This window comes from Calliopsis andreniformis, chromosome 10, assembly GCF_051401765.1.
Source record: "Calliopsis andreniformis isolate RMS-2024a chromosome 10, iyCalAndr_principal, whole genome shotgun sequence".
Taxonomy (NCBI): domain Eukaryota; kingdom Metazoa; phylum Arthropoda; class Insecta; order Hymenoptera; family Andrenidae; genus Calliopsis; species Calliopsis andreniformis.
Genome location: NC_135071.1, coordinates 12,214,865 through 12,241,223, shown reverse-complemented (window position 1 = coordinate 12,241,223; position 26,359 = coordinate 12,214,865). Strand labels below are relative to the sequence as shown.

General features: G+C 37.7%; 2 protein-coding genes across 3 annotated transcripts in view; both read right to left on the bottom strand.

The window, feature by feature from the left end:
- Positions 1–26,359, bottom strand: part of Atg17 (autophagy-related 17) — a 60,738-nt gene that overhangs the window by 16,903 nt on the left and 17,476 nt on the right. The gene's annotated exons all lie outside the window — the stretch shown is intronic.
- LOC143185259 (uncharacterized) lies at positions 19,858–20,993 on the bottom strand. The gene is made up of 2 exons (XM_076388112.1): positions 20,807–20,993; positions 19,858–20,292 (listed from the first exon to the last, which is right to left on the bottom strand). The coding sequence occupies exons 1-2, from the start codon at positions 20,833–20,835 to the stop codon at positions 19,968–19,970; spliced, it is 354 nt and encodes a 117-aa protein (XP_076244227.1). The 5' UTR covers positions 20,836–20,993; the 3' UTR covers positions 19,858–19,967.

Genomic DNA, 26,359 nt, shown 5'->3' with positions numbered 1-26,359 from the left:
GCTCGCGGCTGCGAAGAAAGAATATTAATTCCGCGAGAGCGTTTCACTGTGGCCTTTCGCGCGATTTCGATCTGAGAGATCGACCCAATCGCCAGGGGAATTGGCAGCGATACCTCTTGTATAACTGAACCAATATTATTGGGTACATTCGATAAGTCGCAGGTACTAATAAATTCTCTTGCATAATAGCGGGAAGATTTCTACAATGTTTCTGGTAGAGTCCCTCGTCTTGTAACGAGTCACTTTTGACATGGATTATGTTTAAGAACATCCTCGAATTTAGTAAAAATGGAGAAATTGTAAAATGTTTGAGTAACTAGGGATAACTTATTTAAAGCTAGTTTTTTGAGTAATTAATTTATGTACTTTTCTTTAATTTAAATTCACTTGTAGGAATGCAACCTGTAAAAAAATTGGAATAGCAAGGTGATATTTCTCCAAACCCTCAAAATTTGAAAGAATTGTTTCCACAAGCCTTATTCTATGATCAGTTTCCAGAAAAAATGCAATTTTCTTGAATGTAAACTTATCCTGCTTTGAAATTCCATTAATAAATCACACGAGTGCTTAAAATGTTAGCACCTGCAAATGTGTATTTCAGGATTTCCTGGTACGATTTTTGAAATAAAAGTGGTGTTAAAAGCTCAAAATGTCTGAACAAACTCAACTCTCTGTACAGTTTCAAAACGTGAAAATTACGACAGTGTAGACGAAAGCGTTTTTATTCATTTTCTGTGATTTTTCTCGCCAGCACTGGAACTCGTGCTTTAACATTACCTTTTGTTAAAATCCTGCGGCCACTTAGAGAAAAAGCCTGCCCATAGACCGACCTTCGCCTCTCTCCCATTAAACGACCGTACTATTCGAGACCACCTTTGTAACTTCCCTGTTCTTTGAGTGTCTTCTGGTCAGCGACCATTTATTTAGGGAGCGTGAATGTTAGTGGAACGAACTCTGCGTCATAAATCTTGCGCTCAGATGACCGAGGAACTGTCCTGCGCCATTGACCGTCTCCTCTTTGGGTTTCTTAATTAATGGATAGCTATTTCGTGCGTTTCTTTGGTCGAAATCTAAATTTAAGCTTTGGAATAGCCGCTTCATTGAAAATTTAACGACTCCACCATTCTTTAAGTTCTTAATATTTTTTATTTTTTATTTAATATAATATTCTCAAATAATGAAATTTCAGCACATAATGCTCATTAAACACATAATAAGAATATAAATGTTATATCACTGATAGCTTTTTTCTATAGAAATATTCTCTTACATCATTATTGGAAACTTCTTACAGTATTTATTTATTATTGAATAGTTTCTCAGTATTTCCACCTGCATTTTCATTCTTCACATTACTGCAATTTGTTGGATGACCAATTTAGGTATCTATTGACTGTAACTGAATCACTTAAAGATAACTGCGATAGGGTCGTTCTTTCCAAAACAACTGCGTCATTCCTGTTTTTCACTGACAACCTCAGAGTTCAAACTCCTACAGAAAGCTGACTTAATCACCCTGTAACTAAGGGCTAGGGTCATGCTTTCCCCACCATAACATCTAGATATATAAGGCGTTGTGTAATTTTGAAGCAAGCTGGTACAGTCACTTTAACACTTGGTGCTACGTTACAAATAAACCTCTTGTTAAGTTTTAAAGAAATGTTGCTATTATTCCATTAACCTCGAATCCAACAAATTTTCTTTTAACTTCAGCTTTCATCAGACCAACACGAATTGTTGATACATGAATTATTTTCAAAAGTGTGAATCTTACATGCTGTAAACCCATTTTTCATGTCAGATTACGAGTCTATAACTAGTATGTAAATATTGAATAAATGGGCAGCAAGTATCATCATGTACAGTAAATACAGTGATTCATAGCTTTATCCATAACCATCCAGAATGCAGAGTTCCCTTACCACAGGCTCATGGTTTACTGATGAGTAATTCACCTACAGCAAAGGGCAGCTCCCTGATGTTTGGTTTTACCAAGGATGTTAGTGGCATTGCACGCAACCACCACTTGTTTATAATTGAGAGAGGTTCATAACCAAAACAACCCTCGTTAAAATTCTACGATTCATTTTATGAGACATTCTGCAGTAGTCATCAGTGAGATCTACAATGCAGTGGATGTACCATCAAACATAATCTACATATGTCCTGATTTTGTATTCTACAAAGCAACCTTTCTCGTAGCTAATTTCCCCAAGAACAGCCTTTGTCAGATGATTACATATTATACATATGTATATTATGTAGATAGGTCTCTATGTTTCTGTTGGCAAGAGGAAATTATTCAGGAGAAGTGTCTATATCTAAGTAAACAAGAGACCTCGTCCCTTAATAATCCCAAATGGACATCCTAAAATTACCCAAACAATTTTCACGAAAACCTCGAAAACACTTCGACTACTTCAACACTTCCAGCTTTCCATTATCACGTGGAGCACAGGCACAGCGATAACTAGCTTCTTTAATTACAGCATTTCCCCCCCAATATCATCAATTTTACTCACACACACACACCCACGATCCCATGCTATCTCGTGTTGGAGAACGGGACCAAACAAAAGCAAATCATCTGCGATAAATTCGCGTGCAGTTAATTGGCCCAATAAACTCTTCCCCCTCGAATCTCCACCCGATCGAAGATAACCCTGAGCACGATTCCTCGCCAACTTCCGCCCCAGGACATTTGTAATGCACTTTCTATATATTTTAGTTTTAGACACAGTTTTCTGGAAGCTTTGTATTCGAAAGACTCGCTTTCGCCAAGGGTCATAAATTAAATTAAAGAATCTCGTCCTTCAGGCAGGCTGGCGTTTTATCCCTTTACCCACTACAAGACCCTGTCCAGGTCAGGATTTTCCTGCCCTTACAGAGTTTTGGGAGGCGTTTAGTAACAGCCGAACTGTGTGCATCTCAGAAATGTATATATTAGAACGTGAAATTTATTAATAGCCATCACCCAAAAGGTCCATTACACATTTTCCCTTCTCTTTCCCTGTCTCTCTCTCTCTCAAACCAAACGTCGAGCTGGAACTCTAGATAGACGGTTCTGGAACGACGTCGAACGAAAACATATTTTTTCCGTGGGTCTAATCTGGCCGAAGGTGGCGCGCTTCGCGACACAGGGTGTCCAGGATGGGACCAAGGAGGGAGCGCGATAATCACCACCTAGAGGCGGTTTCTCCGTAACAATGAGCATCGTTGCGTGGAGGGGAAAAGGAGAGGAGAAATGGTATCGTGGGGGCTAAATAAAACTCGGCCGATTGGTTATCGACAGCTAAATAAAGAATATCGGTCCGGCTCGATGCCGAGTGCCAACGTGGACGCTTTATTACCGTGCTCTTCGTTGGCTACTGTCACTCTTCGACGCTCGTCCGCCCGATACCCAACGATTCCCATTAATTTTCGGGTCATTGGGCGTCCACTGATTGGTTCCGACACTCGCCTCCTACCTGGACACGCTCTTTAATTAGTTTCACCCGATGAGGAAGCGACTTCTTGAAATGGAACATAAAGCTCCCTTGAGTCGACTAAGAAAAGCTACTTTAACGTGGAGAAAAGCGAAGCTAGTTCTCGATTATTTGTTTGCTTATTTTAAATTATTGTTACGATTTTGAAGTTATTGTTAATCTCTTGCATTACGATTTTTTTGGGCTGCATGAATCTGAGTTAATTTAAATAAAAGAGAAATGTAAAGACTAACTGATCGGTACGTAAATAATGATTTATTACTGAAGCAGTAATTATTTAGGTACCATGTATTAAGTAAGTGGACTAGTAGTTGCGTACTCTAAGATGTTTGTACCCTTAAGAAAAATTTCAGAACGGAACAATACTCTATTTCCAACAATTAAATTACAAGTAAGTATTCTCTCGTTACAAGATTTAAAAAATTCCAATATTGAAATACTCAAACGTTCAAATGTTTAAATGTTTAAATATTCAAACATTAAAATTTTCAAACATGCTTACATTGAAAAATGCTCAGCTCCTCCAATTTACAAATTTCCAGACCTATTCATTTTATCTTCCTTATTCCAATTCCCAGGACAGTAATCATCTACCTTCTCCCGAGTAATTTACCGCGGGCCTAAAAAGCGTAGCTAACCCGAACACCTCTGTCACTGAAGGAACACTGACAATTGCTGCATCCATGTCTCCCACAAACGCCTCCAAAATTACGTCTCAAATTTTCTCTGCAATACCAACCACTATTTCAAGAAAGCTTCGCCTGGTCTCACGTTCTGGCGGGGGCCGATAAAAACAAGGTCGCCAAGAATTCTCCCGCGAGTTCTCTCCATTAGAGAGAGGAAGAGGTCCTCCAGGGACCCGGTACTAATTCGTCGGCATTCACGAGCAACCCTACGAGCAAACGGTACCAATTTTTCCGCGTCCGCGAAACAAAACGACGTCGGAATAAAAGGAGCACTGTCGACGCTTCGGGCATTGCGGAACTGTCTCCCTTTGCTTCCCGACGGAGTCCCGAAGGGTCGAACTGGGATCTCGGGACAAAGCCGCGGACACGATTCGACCTCGTTCACACGCTGCCTGTGCATAATGCGCGAAATAATTGCACGCTGGGAGTGATACGTGGAAAATCACGCTGTCTGAATAAAACGCCGCGGAGAACAATATCGTCGGCGTGTGCTCGTGTTTGCATCACCTCCGCCAACGCGATTACCACTTTACCTGTGTGCGTGGTAACGCGTTATCGGTTTTTCTACACCCGTCACAGCTCGTTTCATTTATTTCGACTACGCGAGATGCAGTTAGAAGCTGCGTTTGGTTCGCTGCAGGTTTGCGGGAAGTTTTGACGGAGGGTTGATTTATCGTAATTAAGAATAGTTTTATGTTTACTTGGGGGCAAACTGGAGAGTAAGAATGAAGGTTTTGTGTACTGTGCAGAGATGGTGAGATTGCACACGAGACACACTTTAATATAGTAAGAATTATCCGTATACAGGGTTGTAACTCTACGAATTCTATTTACACAGCAGCATCATGGTATAAAATAGACTTTATCCCTTAACTACTAACTAATAATAACACCCACAGTAACGATACAAAAAATCGTGAGTAATTCCAAATAGAAGAGTCTATAAAATTCTCGGAGTTCCCATAATCAATTACCTACAAATAATACTGAAAACAATATCACATATTAGAATGTAAAATATCCCTCTAGTTCCTCGAAAGATATCTTACATTCGTGATTAATTAATAACCTATCATTCAGAAGATTAAATCGACGATACCTCTGACGCTGGGAACTTCACACAGGATATTCCTAGTCGAGGTTTAACGAATACAGACCGACTGTAATTTTGATTAATGTAACTCCGCGTCAATTACGCTTCATTATCGCTGGCAGCTTTCTAATTCGCTCTTTCCTTTCGTTTTTCTGCGCGTCGAAGCCGCGCACGGTTCGTCCGACGTCGAGGAAAAAACGCAGGACGTTCGAACGATCGCCTTAATCGCGAACCAGACCAATTTCCTCCGATGCGTACGGCCCCGCAAAAAGGGGCATGATTTAGCTACGATGGTGGGAAGTCTACCAAAGCACCGTCGTTCGGCTGTCGTTGGAGGCGCGCGTGCGTGTATGTGTTCGTGAAATCGTTACTAAGAAAATCGACGTGTTCTGTCGCAATTGTTGGAAAATAAAAGACACCGCCGCAGGGAGGGAACGGAGCGTTATAGCCAGACCTTGCGCGTTAAATGGCAATACTTAATGCGTCGGCTGGTACCGTGCAGAAACGAGCGATTTTTTCCTGTAGCTTAATTGCAATGCTGTTTTGTGAGACATCTCAGGGACGAATTTATTACAGCTGAGAAAAACTGATACGATTACGAGGCGGGCGTGCCTAATTTCACCGAGTTAACATTTGGAACGTTGGGGAACTTTTCTAAACGCCTGTTCGGTGAATTTTCTTGATATCTTGTGCAGCTTATTGTTTGAGTCTTACCTAGTGGGTGGAATACATTGATATGTACGAAAAGTGGTTTTTAATTAAGTTGAAACAAAAATAGTAGAAGATTGTAAGGTAACTTAAAATACAGTTTGGAGAAAAGTTCAATTTCTCAAAGCGATAATTCATTTACTACAGGCAACTTTGAGGAGAGCTACTTTTCTAAGAGTAGAAGTTGAACAAGATCAATTGGAAAGTTCAAAGTTAAAATGAAATATGAAATGTCAGAAGCTTTGATTGAAAGTCGAGACACAAGTTTGCTGGGGACAGAACTTTCAAAAGGGCTCAAAGTCCATTTGAAGCGAACACAAAATCAATTGTGGAAAAATGAAGTTCGATGGAAGTTCCCAATAAAATTGAAGTGTGAAGCAGCATTCAGAATTCACAATTCGCTATTATAACAGTTTTATAAAGATTCTTTATCCCCAAAATAACCAGAGAATTAACCACTTACTAGTTTTGACCAATATCAGGTAACGTTACTAGATTTTTTAATGAAGATTTAAAAGATAGCGTTTATTCTTGTCCTATTAATAGTATATACTTAAAACATCAAACAATGCGTTTGGAAGAGTACGAAAAGTGTTAAGGAAACGATGGAAAATTATTCGAACAAGTATTTAATAAGGTCTCTTGATACGCAGACATAATTAAGTAAATATAAAATTGAAATGACTTTTAAACTCTTTCTTAATATCTTTTTGTATGCATTTAAAAGTACAGAAAAGATAAATTTAAAGTGTTGCGTTTAAATTGAAATGATAATTGCAAATTAAACTAAATATTACTAAAAAGAACATAATCTGAAATATATCTATATAAGTTCTGTCATTGGGAATGCCCCAGTGATTCTACTGCTAGTTACTTTAAATAAACCACCCTGTATACACCTGTCAGGGAACACTATCAATAATTTAATGGAATGATGGCTTAAAAAAATTGAGAACCATTATTTTATTTTATGTACCGTCAAACAATAAAGTTACAAGGCTTTGATATAATATTTATATTATCCACCAGCAAAACGCAATAGAGTTATTCAATTCCACAGCTGTCCAGATGTCACGTCCTGATAATTATAGTTAATTATATCAAAGAATTATTAACGCACCGAATCGACGATTCTCTTATCGTTCTTTAACGATAACGAGATCGACGTGATTAACGCTCGGCAGAATTACGCATGACAGAAAAACCCGCTGTAATTCGTCAACTCTAGAAAATTCGCTTTTAAACTGGTCTCGTTCAAACGATGTGCCGCTTTGAAACTCATTAATAATTTCTGAATTTGTTCGTGAATCTAACTTCCCTTTAATATCACTCCACTGCATACGTTTTTCGATTACACTAGTTTACAAAATGAAATTGATTTCATGTACATTTGATGGGATGTAACTTTTCTTATGGATTTTCTCCCGCTGAATTCGAAAATCCAGGTTAAAATTTTTTTTATGGAACAGTTTCTAAGATATTTTGATTTTTTCAATTTTTTAATCTCTTTTCACTTTAAAAACCATATCTGGAGCTAGATGTGTCCGATTTGGTTGTTCTTGGTACCAAATGAAAGACATTGAAATGGTGAACAGTTACGTTTAATGGGATCTTCAATTGGTGAAGCAGTTCAAATGATATTGATGAAAATAGTCCAGATTTTTAAAATGATAATTATTATTAACCACGAGCTAAACCGATGGCAAGGACTTCTGAGGGCTTTTATAATATATGATGTCTCATTTGCGATAAGCATGACTCTGCAAATTTACTTTCTATAAGCTCGCGATGTTCACACTCGCCTAGAAATATGAAGCATATTAAGATTTCAGAAGAAATCATGTCTTCAAGTAAATAAATATTTTATTTATGATATTCTTCTTGTATATTATAGAAATTATAATTTATTATAATTAGAAACAAAAATAACATTTGTGGCTCTATGAAAAATTTTATTTTATGTAAAACATGTCGAATGCTCTAAACTTCTGACAATAAGTGGAAGTGTATAGTGTTTTTTTATTACAAGTTTATGACTTGGAACTGGTTAGGAGCTTCGAGAACGAGACAGAGTCGGTTCTAGGATGAGTTTATTCACAAGCAACAGGGAACTGATTTGGCAGACAATTTAATTTGTAAAGTGAAAACATAGTTGCCAGGAACGTCTGAGTACTTGATTTACTTGGCAGTAAAGTAAGTCCCAAGGTAAACACATTTCATGCGAATTTTAGGTGCATTTTGAACAAATTAATAATTCTAAAATAAGGCACCAAATGCAATTCCCACATTCCTGATTTTTAATCTATTTTAGCGCGTTATGAAATCTTATTAATAATTAAGCCACTAATTATGGAACTATTTGCCTACATGTTTATCCATAGATGAAGTACAATAATAATGGTCTAATTCTTTCGATTCCTGGTGCACTACTGTTTATGAGTGAGGCAGCTCTTTCCCTCTCTAAATTCCATATTTTGCTTGCTGGATCATTACACGACCCAACAGTCACGTGTATACTATGCAATAGATGCTGAAAGAGTTTGCACTAGTATTTCCCTATCACCCAAAACATTACCATTAGACAATAAAACACAAGTCTCAAAATAGCCTCTTAAAATGCTTATAGCATGCTTCATACGATACAAAAATGTTTGTGCATTCTTTACAAAACTAAAAAATATTTCTTACAAATTCAAGGCGACTCAATAATTGCAATCTATGGTATATTTTAAAAACTCTAATATAAGAGCAAAATTATACAAATAAAATAAAAATACATACAAGGTTCTGGGATAATCCCCATAGTATTGCCTTGTAGAGTCACAAGAACTTGAATAACACACAATTCTTGCTATAAACTCCATACAGCCCTCATTCTCATGATCTACTCCCTCATATTGCTTAACTTCCATATCCAATAAGATCAATAAAAATGATCATAAACACTCCAGAACAGACACGATATATTTTTAAATATCTTTATCTGAAAACGCTAAAATTAGTCCCGATCCCCACCTCGATAAGTCTATGTACTCGGTCCACGAGTCCCTAAGCTGATAAACTAGGCTTATCACCGCGCTGCACTACGATGCACCGATAAGGAAAAGATTGCAGTATTACCATAAACACGCGACTCGAGCACATCGCTATTATCCCGTCGCGCTCGACCTCTTCGATCGTTTCAATTTTTGCAATCGACCAGAACGGACGCGTGGGGGTGCTGGCAGTGCGCGCGCGCGCGCGTTGCGAGCGTAGAGGCGGAAAAGCATCGCGTCGGTGAGGCACGTGCACACGATAGAGCGGCGGTGCCAGGTTGTCTGCTTTAAATTAAAGTCGCGTCATTCCTCGTCACACGCGTCAAACGCCACGCATTCTGCGCTCGCGGGAAAACGGAGGGGGAAGGAGGAGGAGGAAACCATCGCGCTCCATTATGCCCGCGGAAACTCCACCCGCTCGAGAGTGGGCATCGATAAACTGGCTGAATCCAAGGGTCACTCGTTCATACTCGGTTCCAGCGGAAAACTTCGGATCAGTTTGAACGAATGGATTAGGTTCGACCCTTCGAGCTCGGTGGTCTCTTCTGAAGGGACAGTGCATGGAAAATTAGGACCATCGAGTGCAGAAGGTTAAGAGGCTTACTAGGCTCCCTCAAAGCTAGCGAAAACTTTGGAAATTAATTCTGGGAAAACTACAAACACGATTTTATTCATTTTTGATCATTTTTTAATATTTATCTCAGTAAATATACGTTAAGAGTTTCGTAAAAAGATGTTAATATTTGTTGAAGTTATGTAACTTTATGTCTAACGTCGTTCTTCAGGCGTGACCGAATGGTGCACATGATTTTAGCCACATGACTGATCGGATATAGAAAAACAAATTTTTCTTATAAATTAGATTGTATTTGCTATGGCGTGACCGAGCCCTTTTTATTATCTTGTTTAACTGATGAGGAAAATAACGTTAAAATGTTTTTCGCGATTCGATCACACGAATTAGCTCTATTATTGTTCATATTTGATAAAGAAAAAATGTTATAAAAAAATCGTCGTCATCGTAAAATGTTATAAAGGAAATTTGTTTTACTATAACAGATCCATCAGGCGACCAAAATCAAACCTCGTCAAACATTCATATTTTTTAATACAATTTTCAACGTATATTGATCGAGACGAATATTAATAAACTGTCAAAAATGATTAAAATCGTATCTATAGTTCTTTCACAATTAATTCCCAAAGTTTTCATTAGTTTGAGCTTATGCTCATTACTGTTCTTATTAGGTCTGCGATATTGCACACTTGTATTTTATTATTACTGTATTTGTTCATTTTTTCCTTCCATTTTTGTGACCTGTAGTATTCAACTGTATCATACCTCTATTTTATTTGCACTCTCTAGTCAACTCATGTAAAACCTATCACCCATGTACGAATGTCGTGGCACTCAAAGCGTTGAGTAATAATCCACATTGAGTAATGATAGACACAAGAGAGAGTGTAATAAAGTCGGCGCTATTTAATTACTGTTTTCGTCCATTCCCTCGCGATTTCTACACACAATAAACTCGGTAGCTCTGTAAACACCGGACGATAACGTGATTCCTGTTCGAGCTGATAAATGAACCCCACGAACCCGGATCTCCCCCGTATTCGATAAACGTGTACAGCAGAGTGGCGAGATTTATTGAAAATTTCCTTCCACCTCTAGCCCCGCGATCACCTCGCCGATTGCCTTAAGGATAAAAGAATTGATTCGGGTACGTCGGATCGCTTCCTCGAACGAGCACTTTCACCGCAACGGTCACTCGCGCCCGAGGTTTCTCGCTGTTCCGCGACGCAGTGAAAACGTAAGCAGATTTGCAGAATCGACGGACCTCCGCGGAGTTCAAGGGCAGAAAACTCTGAAAGTCCACGCGGAACGTCACTGACTCGGTGCAAATGGCATCCGAGTGATGGCGAGCTGCATCCGCATCTCTCAGCTGCAGCTCGAGTTAATGCAACGGCTCGAGTGGTTGTTAAAGTCTTGTCGAGCTAAATTGTAAATGGTTTGGCGAGTATATCGTGGAATTAGTTTAGTTTGGGGAATATTGTATTCCTTTGATTTGCGCTCGTTGTTAAAGCCTTGTTCAGATTAGTCAAATTATGTAAGTGAATTCAAGTGGTTTGAATGCAAGCGATTTGGGGCAATCTGATCAATGTGAATGTGTTGTTTTAGGCGAGTTGAAATATTCCAAGATTCTAGTTTGTCTAGGTACATTCAGATTAATCAAGTTGAGAAAATATATGACCATGTAAGTAGGTTGTATACAGGGTGGATGGAAAATCGTAGTACAACTGGCCAGAAGGTAGAAAACAAAGAAAAAATGCAGTATGTAATTTTTTCAACGAAGACATCGTTTTTGAGAAAATTGAATTTGAAGTTTGCTCAACTGCGCAATGCGATTTACTTATCGTGTATTCCATTACCGGTTGTCTCTGACCGTGCTAGTGTTTATAAACATTGATAATGATAGGATACTGTAAGAAATACCCAGATAGTTCGATTTAGAGTTTGTACGTGATACGTTATCTTCGTTGTTAGAAGAAGTGCCTCCAGATATCAGAACTAGAGATATTTTTCAACACGACAGTGGACCGCCACATTTCACGAGACCAGTTTCAAATTTCTTAAATCGTACTGGATAGGACATGGCGATAAGATACACTAGCCTCGAAGGTCTCCAGACCTCACACCCCTGGACTTTTACTTATGGGGTCATGTCAAAGAAGAAGTGTACAAAGAAAATGTTCACAACATTGCACAGCTAAAGCAAAACATTCTTTGAGTGTTTGAAAGACTAAAAAATGATAATACGTTACGATTCGTTTAGGTATCTTTAATTCGTCGAGTACAGCTATGTATGCAGCAACGAGAACATTTCCAATAGTAATTGTAAAGTAATAAACTAAAATGGGAGTAATAAACTTCAAATTCGATTTTATCGAAAACATAGTCTTTGATGAACAAAATTGTATATCAATTTTTTTCCTGATTTTTTCACGCAGAATTACCCTCTGATGTGTTGTACCACGATTTTCCACCCACTCTGTATAGACAAGTACCCTACATTCACTGTTGCGTGAAATAATTTACAGCAAAAGAGCCTTATTTGCGTGTTTTGACACTCAAAGTGAGAAATACGTGAAGATAAGATTGATAAGACTAATTGTAAGTGTGAAATTATTCGTGTAAAGGTAGGCTAGGTGAAGTTGAATATTTGAATGTTTCAAGATTTTAATATTTAAATATTTGAAAACTTGAAATAAAAAATCGTTCGTGTTAAGAAAAGAAGCAAATAAATGGAGAACTTATTTTTAGGTGATTTTCTTCATAGCTTATTTTTTATAATTTGAAATGCTACATGTGACCTTATCCTAAATCACAATTTTCAATGTTATCATTGTTTATATATAGCAAAACGAAACAAACCTAGAGAAAAGGATATTCTACTTGCATTAAAATAGTCATAGAAATACATGATTCAATAATAGTAAACGATATTTATATCTACTTTGTATGCGTTACCTATTTAGAAACAAAGTCAAAGTATTTGTTTACGTATTAAATATGGGTTATTATTAATGTTCATAATCATTACATAAATTATTATAATAGAAATTAGTAGCATTTAAAAGCCAGAAAAAATATCATAGTCACTATTAAAAATACCAATTTAATATAAAACTGAACTTTGCTACATAGTATAATTATTCTAAGGAGACTTGGCAAACGATTCGAAACTCTTGGTTGGCAGTGTACACGTTCGTTCCGACAGCCACTGTTTAAACTAGTGTTTCAAGCATTCCTGTTTCAAATTTACCCACTTCCGTCACTCCTATCGTTAGAACATGCAATTATTAATTATCGATAGCCCCGCTAACGAATGTAAACTTCACAGCTGTTTCTGAATCGCGACTCTGGATTAGCTCTGGATCGAGCTAACGGTGCAACGTGTGAACTGGCTGCAAAAATACCGTAAACGTCACGGATGGTGCAACATTTCGTGCAGCGATGGCGTAGATAAGCAAAACAACTCTTACTTATGCGAAACGTTGCCTATGAAGTTCGATAGACAGAGACTGCTGAAGTCACTCGCTAATAATTGCAATTGCGTTTGAATTTGTTTCAAGGACTAAAAGGTGAAAAAACTACCGTGCATCTGAACACGTAAGCGATCTCGTGTCAGCTGCACGTGATACACTGGCATACGTGAATATTCGCGAGCAGTGATATGCAATAAAAACGTAACAAGTACAAAGATCTGATGAATCACCTTGTTTTAGCGAAAATCTATTACGCTAAACTTTTCATGGAGTGACTCTTTGAATATTATTTTTATCAAATATCATAGGCATGCTCAATGAGTATCAGTTTTCAGGGATTTATGGTATAAATAGAAAATTGGAAATGTGGATATTTGAATATTTGATAGGTTTTTAAAATTCCTTTGTCTTGAAGAAGCTCCTCACAAATATCTTTTTTCCATAATACCAACAATTAAGCAGTAGAAGCCAGTAGCTTTACTGACAAAATGAGCCCCGAAACCAGTAGATCTGTATTGTTCCCAGGTCTTATCTTGTTAGCGAGGCACTGTACATAATCTTACACAGATATGCCAGTACCCTCAAAAAGGTCAAACGTTGATATGTACATGCATCTCTAAGAGCACATTGAACTAGGAAAATGCCTGCAGAGCGAAGGTCAGAAGTTCATTGATCGAGATCAAACGTTCAACAACTTAATTTCTAGGCAAACTCATAACACCTCAGCCAAGTAATTCCCAATGCCCTTTTTAATTCCTCTTAATCTCCATATATTCCCTACATTTAATTAAACCTGCTTTCCAAGCATGTTCACAGATAAGAACAAAGCCCTGTGGACGCATCCATACCTAATCTACGCCCGAATAAAACAGAAAATTATCTAGCCCCTGCAAACATTAAACATCCCCTATACATAGGTACCTACACCAGCAAGCATTGCCAGTGATACGACTTTTATAAATGAAAAGGATGTTTACACAGTTATCGTTGACTGTCAGATATGCCATAGCCTTTTTCCCGTTTCTCGCCGCGATCAATCCTCGACGCTCGATAATGGCGGAAATTGAAAGGCGAGAAACTCGTTTGCGCAAACAAGAGACCGACAGGACCTTGTCTTCGACACGTGACGCCCTCCGCGCACGCGATAGAACGACTGCAGCTCCCTGAAGAGAAACACGAATTTTGATAACAAGATAAAAGTCGTTGAACCGCGAGATTTATGAAAAGTGCTGCTCGAGAGGGTTTTTGCGGCGACTTTTACGAGCAGATACCAGTCGTATCGTAAACTCGTTCTCTGGAACCGGCCAGCTTGCGGAACGGAGGAAAAAATAACGCTGTAAACAATATCGGATGCATGCGAAACGCCACGTATGAATATGGAAGAAAACTCGAAAGAATAATCGGCGGATCGCGTGATTCCTGCTATCGCGCAAATTACGAAATACATACTATGGACCGACGAAGGCGTAATTTTGGGCGAAAGGAATAAAAGCTGAGGTTGTGAGATTAATAGTTTCGACTGAAAGTGTCATTTCACTCGAATCGACTCCTTCATTTAACTTTCATGCTGCAATATTATGTCGTTATAAGAACGAGAAGTAGTCAACTAATGTTGTGGAATTAGTATGTTCGCTACAGCTTGTAATTATTTAAAATGCAAGTGTTTTGACGTGGTTGCCTTTCATACATCGATTAGGCATTGGAGAAATTTGCATGTGCTGTGCTGACTAACACTCGAAGGACCACTTTTTTTGGGGAAACAAGATTGATTTATTGGAGGAAGAGATAGGAATACGAGATAGAGTAGAAATATGAAACACCAAGGTTTTGCGTTACACACGATATTGACATCTTTATTTATCGTTACTTTCTGTATTAATTTAGGAAGAATGAAAAATTCAAATATTCTGTAAGATTTACAATACTTATATTTATATGGCACATGACGAATGAAATTCCCTAAAGTTATCCATCAACATTTTTCATTTGTAGTTATTCTGAGACTTTCTAGGTCGTAAAATAAAAAAGTATCTTATGTTTCTATCTTTACCTCTAACAATTATTCATTAAGATCAAAATTTAGTAGTGAAAGACGTTGGGGGAAGGTCGGAGAAACGAGTTACTTCCAAAAGATTTTCACAATGATTTAAATAATTTTTCTAAAATTCTAAATGGACCTTTAATTGTTTATTCCTCTATAGTAAAATGTAAAATAACGAATCAGAATTCCTGATACATCGACACTCTTTCCGATGTCATTTTTGACACGCTTCTTTAAGGTGGAAGAGGACGATGTGACCGTGACAGAATACGATGAGTAGATGTTCGATCATCCCACGGAATTTCCTTGGGGAGAAGAAGAGCATATTTTACGAATCAAGCCCACCATCGACGTTACAAATCACTTTGCTCTTTAGAAATTCTCTGATTTATGGCACGTCTGACTCTCATCGAAAGCAACGAGCGAAAGTTCTGCAGGGGACGCAAAAAAGTGACTATTGAATTCAACTAACACTCAATAGTAAGAGTTGTACTTGAGTACATCGACACTCTGATGTTTGAGTGAATTAATACGGCCTCATTAGTTGATCTTAAGAACATGGCACTTGTTATTAACTACGGCAAGCTCATATCGGAGGAACTGTTATTTAATTTTTCCCAAGAACCAAAGTATTGAGTTAACGAAACTGATTCCAAACCAACAAAATTTTCATATTATAATTAAAATATTTAATGTACATTAGAATACTTATATCATATATTTTGTGTATTATACAATAATAAAATTAACAAAAATATATCTATAATAAAGCAATTGCATTACTATTTCAAGAATTCATATCTCAATCATTGTATACAATCTACACTAGATAACTGTTTTCACAAAACAACCTATTCAGAGAGAAGTACTCTTAAAAAATATTAAAACATTTCCTCCTTTTTCAAAAACGAAGCTTCCAATGAAAAACTGTATGCCACATCACAGAAGCATCCTTTCGCTTCAAATCATTCTGCAATAACAGTGTATTCTGAACAGCTGACTATACAGAATAAAAAAAGGTAACAGTGGGGAAGAAGCGCGTGGTTCCAAGCACACACAATAGTATCAGAGAATAAAGCACCGTGCCAAGTGGTCTGGGCTAAAATAAAATCATATCGACGTGCCTCTCTTGAAATAATCGCTCACGGTCAAGGGGGAATAGTTGGGGAGCCGAGAGGCCCAGCACAGATATGCAAATCGTGGTGTCGAGGATTTAAAGAGCACCGTTGCTAAAACGCTGTTCCTACGTCGCTGTGAATTTCGTTACTGCCAGCTAACAATATGCTCCCGCGAAAGAGCCGCGCGGGATAATGGATTCGCGTTAATTTGAATAACGTAATTCGCTTCAGAGAGAAAAACGAGCGGGCTACCTCATGAATGCGATCAGTTTTCTGTGATTCGAGCCGCGGAGTTACGTACCCTTATTACGAGGGATTTCAGACCGCCCTTGTTTCCGGGGATTACTTGGAATCTCCTGATTTGGTGGACTTATGGTGCTCCGAAAAGTTGTGTGCCGTAAAGTACAGCTGTAAACATTTATCTTTGGAAAGTTTGACAGATTTAGGGATTTGAATATTTACTAGGAAATGTAATACTTTGAACTGTGATGATTTAAAAATTCAAAAATTGGAGTTGCTTCAACCTTGAACTTTCAAAGTTTGAAAATTTGAAGATTGAAAAATTCTGAATTTTGAGAACTCAAAAATTTGTACTTTTAAATTTTTAAAACTGAGATTGAGAATTTCGAATATTTGTAATTTTGGATATTTTAATACTTGAAAATTTTTCGATGTAACTTTAAACGCAAAATAAGAAACGATCCCCAATTCAGATTAACTTAATTTCCCAGACTCTTTGTTAGGACCCACCCATTCTTTGTCCCAGCACTCTCGCCTGCAATATATTCTTTTCACCTGAAGGTCTCGGAAATTCCAGTTCTGACTGTCGTATTTGCATCAAATTTCAGGTCTTCGACCCAAGACGACATGGGTCCACTCCAAAATACTCGAGCGGAGGCACGCGGAATAAATTATTCCAAGGCCAACCGGGAGAAAAAAATCAAGGACCGTGAAAGAGGAAACGAAAGGGGGCGCACAATATTTTCTCGCGGTTCGCCAATTGGGAACGGGTCGAAGGTGTCTTCGTCCCACGATAAAATCCAATTTGCCAGCGCACCTTGCTGAACGAGAATCAGCTGACCAACACGCACAGCCAATTGAATCCTACGGTCGAGGAAAAGATATCGGCGACGTCGATTGTGAAGCCCCTCGATTTGATCAGAGAAGCAAAATCCTCGCGATGCTTTCTGCTTGATAAGAAATCCAACCTCCTTTCCACGGGACCAGTGATAAAGGATTGAGAATCAGAGTTCGACGTTTTCATTTTGTTGGACAATCCTTATTGGAGGGACCACGAAGTGGTTTTCTGGACTGTTCTGGGTTTGATTAATGATTATGGCGAGGATTGAGTTTGTCGGGAGTCTAGTTATCTGAAATTTGAACATATGTGCTAAAAATTGGGAGAGTATTAACGAGCTTTAGTGCTGACTTGCGATAAATATGATGATTCAATTTTTTGGAATGAATATTGATATTCGTACTGTAGCGTTGTTTTAGCTACTACGAATTTTTAATGTTGCCTCGAAAAATAGATAAACTGAAAAATTGATCTATTTATACCTACTGTCATAAAATAATAAAATTATGTTAAGTTTAAACGAGGAGTCTGATTTTGAAACTAACTATATTCATTTTTGAAAAAGATAGAGACATTTATTGTAATCTATTTTGTTGGCCTTCCTGATTTCACTATATCAAAGATCATTCTGAAAAGTGACTTAAACCCTTTAATAATACCTAAGGTACATGTCCCAATATCGGAACATTTAAAATACATGTCCCAGTAAGAAAACAACCTAAAAATGCAAGACCCGATACTGAAATTGTATTCCAGTATCTGAACGCTATTTTATGATACTTTTTTGTTCTGTACGTATTCTTTTTTAATTAGGTACATAAGAATTTAAGCTCAAAATAAAATCAAATTAACGTTAGCGTCAAAGTACAGGGACATAGTCAGTTACTGGGACCTTTACCTTGTCCATTGAAAATTGGAGTTTTCTGTAAAACTAATCGGAATTATTGGAAAATCCATAAATATTTCAAACTTGTTTCAGGTGGACGTAGTTTTAAAATTGCGCTCCTCAATATATCTTTCAAGTGACTGACGAACCGTAAATCTTAAGTCAAGAATTCAGTATCTAAGGGACCCGATCATCTCTTAAATAATCCCTGCACTGTTATCTCGTAGATCTTTGTTTTACAGTGCTCTCTGAGGGGTACCTTCGGAAGCCACGCTTGAATCACTCTCACAAGTCATTCTTCGCTACCTGTTCCATTCGCGTTTTCGCAAACCGTATTTCCGCAAATGCGATCATTATTTACGCGGCTCGAGCGTCGTGCCTGTGCGTGCTGTATCGTCAGCTGACGGGAACACGTCACGTAAGTGGCTTCGGCTATCGATAGAGCGTGAGACAGGCACGGTCTCATCGGGCACTTGAACGTATCTAGATCGTGACAACTGGCTGGTCACACACGAGAGCAAGAGAATGCCTTCTCCGCTTTGACTTCCCTTGAAACAAGTTTCCATGTGGCTTCTCCTTCTCTCTCGCGCGTGCATTGTCACTGCACACTGATGCACATCGCTTACGTATATACTTGCCGTTTATCCTGGAGAAGAGAAGCATTCATGACGTTTTCTCGAGGATCGAGTGCACTTGAATTCGTTGTGCGTTTCTTATTTGTGCAGTTCGATTAATTTTTAATCTTTCTCGACCTTTTTTCTCGCGCAAAGTGCACCCTGGATTTGTGCTGTGAAAACGATGTCGTCGCTGAAGAAACATAATTTAAGGTATTCTAGGGTCTTGTTTCAGTTCCCAGGCAACATTTATTACTGGGAACAGAAACACGAAGAAACCTAGAAGAACACTCGGCAGCAAACATCGACTTTTTTAAGATACATGAAATGGCAGCAAAAAGGTTCCCATTTTTATTTCAATGGAGACGTAGTTACATGTTCGAGTTTTTTAAAATTTTGAGCAGTTCTTTTTCTGACTTGGGACATCTTATGTTTAATATATGAAAGTAGCTCATACATCACAACTATTACTAGAAAGACTTAAAATTCTGCAAAGATCTACATATTTGGTATCAAAATTGAGCTACACAAGAATCAGTGGCGTAGCTAGAGATCATTGGGTCTCTGTGCAGAGATGAAGTATCTAAACCTCTTGGCCCATTATTTGATTATTAAAAATGTTACTAAAGTACAGAGAAAAAAATAAACCAAATTACTTATTTCTTATTTGAAAAATAGTTATATTACGAACGTGACAAATATTCTATAAGAACCTAATTTGTTGGTATTTGTTTTTCTCATAGGTAATATATAGGGTGTTCGGCTACAGGTGGGAGAAATTTCAAGATACGATTCTACAGGTCAAAATAACGAAGCTTAACACGTAACCATCATTCTTGATTTTCGTCTTCTTCTAGAATCGCATCTTAAAATTTCTCCCACCTGTAGCTGAACACTCTCTATAAAATTCTTTCACATATCATCATATTCATCACTCCCACTACGAACTGACTTACTGAATTGACTTTGGTCATGACGTACATGTACGACATAATAACTTGCGAGGTTAAACCTCAGCAATAACTTTTTCCAGGCATTGGTTACGATCGAGCAAGTGTTCTAATACTGAGTGAAAGTGGTATATGCGATTTGCTGGTGCAATGGTGCAATTCCGCTTTCGGGACGCGCATCGATCGGGGGCGCAGCGAAGAATTCGGGGCATCGGCTTTAAGTTCAGGGCACCAGCCGTCGAATCGAAGAAAATGTGGCACGCGGTCGCGCCTGTCGATGTAAACACGGACAGAACGCCTCGTGGTACAGGGGAACATTAAGCGTCTTTTTGTGTTCCAGGTTGAATGAATCACCGACCGTGGCGAATGACCTCTCAATGACTGGCGTAGACACTAAGAAAGCTCCTCTCCGCTGGCCTTTCGCAATCCATTGGTCTTTTATCGGCGCCAAAGTGCGCTGCGATTCTTCCGGGGGATTAAAATTGTGGCATACATTTTCGCGCCTTGGCGAGCGGATGGCATTCGTTCCACGCTGATGAGAATGAGTGCTTGGAAAATGGGGACATAATAGCGTCATTAGGGAAGGTGATTTCACGAATTTTGTTGGCAGTTTTGGAAATGTCGTTACGAGTCATTTACATTACAGTCATTTCTTTTTAGGGTTTCTTAACGAGCTTTTAAATATTTTCGAATATTTAAATACCTAATTTTGAAAGTATTGTTCCCTTGAAGTTCACTGATGCCATTACCAGCAAGATTCATAATAAGCAAATTCAAATTTTAAGATTATCCAGTATTTATATATTCAATTTTCCAGTAGTCATATAAAAATTTGAAAATTTGAAGGTACAATAATTTGACAATTTGAGGAGTTGAATATTTAAAATTTTTAATTTAAAAAATTTGAATACTAGAGAATTGAATATTTTGAATATTTAAATAAAAAACCTTACTCTAATAATTCAAAAGTAATTTCAGAAACCTGGTAAACGATGATTAGAAATGATTAAACGTTAGCAAATGACTACTCTAGTTCCTTGATAATTAATAATTAGTACTTACAAGACAGCGTATCTCTCTCTCACTATCATTCCTGAATTACTGCCTCACAATAACGTCTGATAAATTACGTAATAACTTTATGACCGGTTGAAAATAGAATTCTATTGCTCGTTCTCAAATCTCCCGACGTAACCGCTGACGCAACACGTCTTCCTATTAGCTCATTTCACTTAGAAATCGGTCGTCCCGATTTTTGACTTTCAAGCTACATATCATCAAGATGATTATCTAAAAACCATCAACGACGCAGTTCTCGCTGAATTCCTTAACTTTTCCACTGTTCCCGATTTCGGAAACCCACGTGCTCTTTCCTCTGAACGCCTCTGCGTCGCTAATGATGTATTAAGTCGTTCCAGGGTCCCCTTGGATCTGACAACATGGGAATGATGCAAAAACCATCGACTCTTTCGATTCCCGCCTCGCAACTTTTTGTGTGCCGAGGCCTCGATGGTTTCAGAAACTTGTACCGTGACTACTGACATCACGTGACCGTTAGAATGACCAATTTCGCTGAGAAAACGATGTATTAAGCTGTGCCAGTTTCACCTTCGGATTGTCAATAGAAGAGTTCTCTGAACGACATCAGTGGAAGAAGTTTTAAGGCTTTTGTTTACAGAGTGACAATTGGGATCAATGTTTTAGCTTTTAGGTTACTGTTTCACTCAATTTTGATTACACGAGAAACAGAATTATTTCTTACACTTCAGTTCCCATTTTATCCCTCAACAAATTGCTCATTTAGAAGCTCCAAGCTTTACACGTGTCGAATAATCAATTCTGCACAGATGACCCAGTTTCGACAATGAACTGACAACCCTAGAGTCATTTGAAGACCACCACAATTCTCACCCCTGGCCCTTTAACATTTCCTCCCGATTACCTTCTAAATATACCCTTTCCCTTATTCTTGTCGAAATTCTTCTTACAAGGTTCACTTATTCTATTGTATAGTACTCCCTCGCTATAATCTCATTGCTATATTCCCTGTAAATTAAATTATTTAGACCGAAAGAATTGTACTTGCCTGCATACACATTTCTGATAAGACCAAAGTGAGTCATCGTGAACATGTTAATCTCAAAAACGCAATCCTCGTTATAATTTCAATGTCAATTATGTTAATACAGACACAGAGCCTCAAATTTCAATTAAGACAGTGCTATTAAATACTTATAAAATTATCATAATATTGACTATTACTAACATATAGCATATAAAATATATTACCAATTTTTGTCAAAAACTATTTACAGTTACTTCCAGAAGACAGTGTTCGGTGGCAGCAAAACTAACTATAAGAAATATGCCAGTAGAATCTGTGAGTAGAACTGTCCAAGTAACTTGAAAATACAATCTGAGCTAAGCTTAGTTTGAATTATTCAAACCAAATAAAGTACTTGAATGTTCCTGTAAAGTTAATTATTCAAGTAAACTTGATTATGTATTCTTACTTAATTGTAATATGTATTAGACTTGAGTAACAAAGTTCGCTTGGATAAGATTTGGAAACGCTTGGATAGAATCAAGATTATTCTAGAAATAAAAGAAAAATCGATGTATCTAAGCTGGAATCCAATTCTAGCAACTTGAACGCAGCCAAGCTACTCAAACATTCGAGCAAATTGAATGTTTTCAAGTTTGTTCAAATATTTAAGCTATTTGGATAATCAAATATTTGACTTGCTTTGAAAAAATGATTTTGTCTTGCATTGAATATTTCAACTACTTGGACAGCACCTTGACTCTGAAGCTCCTCTTCAGTAGTCAAGAGATACATCACTTTAAATTCTAAATTAATTGATCAAAAATCAAATTCGAAATTTCCCTTTCTCTGAATTCACGCTCTTCAGAAGATCCCCGTATCCATCAAACTCACGTGTCCCGTCGATTAACCAATTTTGCTCCGAAAACGACGCACTGGTCTGACCCAGTTTCGCCTCGAAATCAAGCAAGACAGCGATTCAACTGGATGCACGTTCGCGAGGACAGCCAGATCGTTATCCGTCGGATAAAAGAATCAGGTCGATGCTGGTCACGAGGCTCGTTGACGCGGGTCAAAGTCTTGTTGCGTCTACGATCATTCGTTCATCGGACTCGTCGATCGTCTCCTCTTTCGAAATGGAGTAAGGAATAGCTGATAACCGACTGATCGATTGTCAGCCACCCACTGCGCCCATTTGCCTCCCTTTTTCGCGATTACCTCAATTTTTAACTGAGAGAAAAGCGTCTCACGGCCGTGAAGCTTTACGACATCGCTAAAGTGACAGATAGTATGTGAAAACTGATTTGGACGAGGAGGAAACGCGTAGAGGCAGGGATCGATTGACGAGTTTCATGGGCACGTTTGTGCCAGGGATTTATATCCATTGGGATTATAAATAGTAATAATAATCGACGCTCGATAAATCTGTTTGCATTTGTCACGTGACCAATAAGGCGAGTCGGCGACATCAACTCTGACTCGTAATTATTAGTCTTCAATCGCTATTAACTCGTTGCAATCTTTAAAAACAATGCTGTAATTTTTCTGCAAACTAAAGGTAAGCACTTTGAAGAAAGCAGTTTCTATATTTAAAATAAATAATTCATAGAATTGTAAGAAAATGAAAATAAAAAATGATTCTAAATACATATAAACTGTATCTGTGGATTACTGTAAACCTGAATCGTCAATCTATTAAATGGCTATAAATTTACAGTTAGATAACCCATTGAATTCCAGAAATTTTTTAACAAGAATAGACTTCAAGAATTCCTCAAATATTCTTCCTTTTTGTAAATTATTTATTATAGTTTTTAACCTGATTGAAGAAACTCAATACGGTCAAATAAAAACCAAATGAGAAAAGAAGCACAAGAATTCCCATTCTAAAATCACTATTGACCAACGAATTTCGCATAAAAGCCGAGAGCACTTCGCTTATCTAAAATACATACCATAAAGGTAAATTAAACGATCTACATAATCACACTGAATATGCGGCAGAGCAAATATGTGATTTTTTCATCGGCACATTCAGGAAATTGTCACGAACGAAGGCCACGTAAGACAAGGTTCATAAAGGTTTATCAGAAGAACGAGACTGACGCAAACGAACGTCCATGAACTTTTTTCGAGCATTTTCGCTTGGTATCGGCGAAAATATCGCGATGGGCTTGGTCAAATCGAAGGATGAGCACGGTTGGCACGTTTCACAGGGAAAACGAAAGTGTGAGCGCGATAAGAGCGAACTTGATCGTTGCTCGATCGGAACATGGTAGAAACGGTCCACGCAAGGTGCATCGCGACAGGTACAAGCGGTTGATTTGCGGTTGTATTACCGGTGCGCGTCAAGGAACGTGAATTACCGCATGAAACTCGAGGCGGAGGGAACGTGACGCGAGACGACTGGGAAGAGAACAAAGATGAAGGAAAAAATGGATAGAATAGCAAGGATTTTTGTGTACACTCGTTTTTCTTGAGAAGTTATGAAGACGCTACCATCAAGGACTCAGTTCCTGATCACTTAAGAGTAAGAAGCATGATATTCCTAAAGTATTCACGAAAAGATTGACCAAATCTGAACAGTTTTTTGTTATTCATATAAAGCTATGTGCTATCTTCAATTTATTATTGAAAAAAGTGCGAAAATAATAATTGTACTATTCAGTTATAATTGTAACTAAATTATAAGTTGGTTTTTTAAAGTAAAACATATAAATGGAGCAAATGCTGATGAGTTAAATCATGTCTTACTACTCGATATTGAATTTCAGGTATAAATATCAATGTAGGTAACAATTACTTACTAATTTTTTGGAAAAAATGATCAAAATAAATTTCATACATGCATTCAAATACTAAACTGATCAGGAATTGGGTTCTTTGAGCTAGTTCAGTAGCTGAGTGCTTGACGGTGGTAATATAAATAAAGAAAAGAAAAAAGCTACGAAAAGAATATTGCACTATTTCAAAGGAAATATTTATTTATCGTATTAAACAGCGAAATTTATGAATAAGAAAAGTGGTGTAATTATATTCACAACAAAATTTATCGCCACAAACAATATCACTTTTTTCTTTTTAATTATTGATATGGGTCGTTATGACCCAGAATGACAACCGAGGTTTAATGATAGAAGATTAAAAACAGGTTTAATGACAGAAGACTAAAAGCAAGTTCACTATTAGAAAACAGTCGCACAATTCTTAATTACTTTTTCATTTCATTCTAATATACAAATGATCCCGCTTCTCAAACCTCTCATACTGGCTCCACGTTTCCATAGTATTCAAAACTTCAAGACCATACGATAAAGAAGTACAAGAATAAAACCCCCTTTAAAAGGCTAAGGAAAAGGAAAAAATACAAGATACGAAGAGTGTTCACTCAGAAACTCAGTAAAGAGGCTGGGGGTGGCTAAAAGCACGAAGAAGGTTGCGCAACCATTCTCGAGCAAGCGATTCCTCGTTCTAAGAAAACGTAGCCAGGTGTGTTTCGCCGCTCATAATGCATCTGATTTGCGGCGGAGTCGCCATGGCACTGAAACGTGCGTTACCGCAGCAGGTAAGAATATGCGCAAAGTGAAATCATAGCTCACCGTCGTAATCGTTGTAATACACGATCGGGATGTGCAATAACAAACCGGGTATACGGTACAAGGCTTAACGGCATAACAGTATGAAAATGGTAGTCGGTTAATGTTATACCTCGACGAGATGCTTCGTTATGAACAAGCATGATTCCAGAGATGAATGAAAGGGAACAATACAAGACTCTGTCCTATTGGAGGACACCTTGCTGCAAAGTTGCGAACGAGGGTAGGTATGTGGGTACAAGTTTACATTGTACTGTGCTTCATAATATTTACGATATTGATTTACTCGTAATATTGCACAGTACCGCAGTGTCGTATACGTAAACAGTGTTATGGAAGCAGGTTGGTCTTGGTAGTTGTAGCGAATAAAACCTTTGATACGAGTATAGGGGCTTCATTAAATGCTGCTCCAAGATGATGAGTTTATATGATTGAAGAATTTAACTACATTTTTTCCGCTGACTGCAAACCGAGTCACAGGATTTTTATTTTTCTTGAAAAAATATTAGATCACTTATTGAATAATATAGGTGAAGATTAGTTTGCAACTATGAACGCAAATATTTAAGTTGATATGCACAGTATTACTTCCTGTGACCATTTTCCATTTTTCAGATTATTTTCAACCATTGTACTAGAAGTTTCTACTCGTTAGAGACAGAATGCGAAATGAAAGCTCATTGGATATGGTATGATTAATAATTACAATTTGCGGAAGTTGTAAATATGTTTTTGCACTAGAAAATGCTTGTCTTTAAATGGCTGTATATAAATAAATTAAATACATAGCATTTATTTTCCATAGAATTAATTAAGTACTAACAACCTGTGTTTCCGTTGTACCAGAATAACTTTGTGTACTATTTTGTTTCGTTGAATGCATTCGTAAAGTCATGCTGATTAATAACGAAACTTCCTTTATATTTAATGGCGCAATCAAATGCTTTTCGTGACAAGTTCGTGTGCACTGAGTCC

Excerpts from the sequence above, each read along its gene's own strand:
- LOC143185259 (XM_076388112.1), bottom strand. The coding sequence starts at position 20,835 with ATGATAGTGAGAGAGAGATACGCTGTCTT. Across the intron at positions 20,293-20,806 it reads AGAGAGAGATACGCTGTCTT|CACTCATTCTCATCAGCGTG; the intron begins GTAAGTACTAAT and ends CCATTTTCCAAG.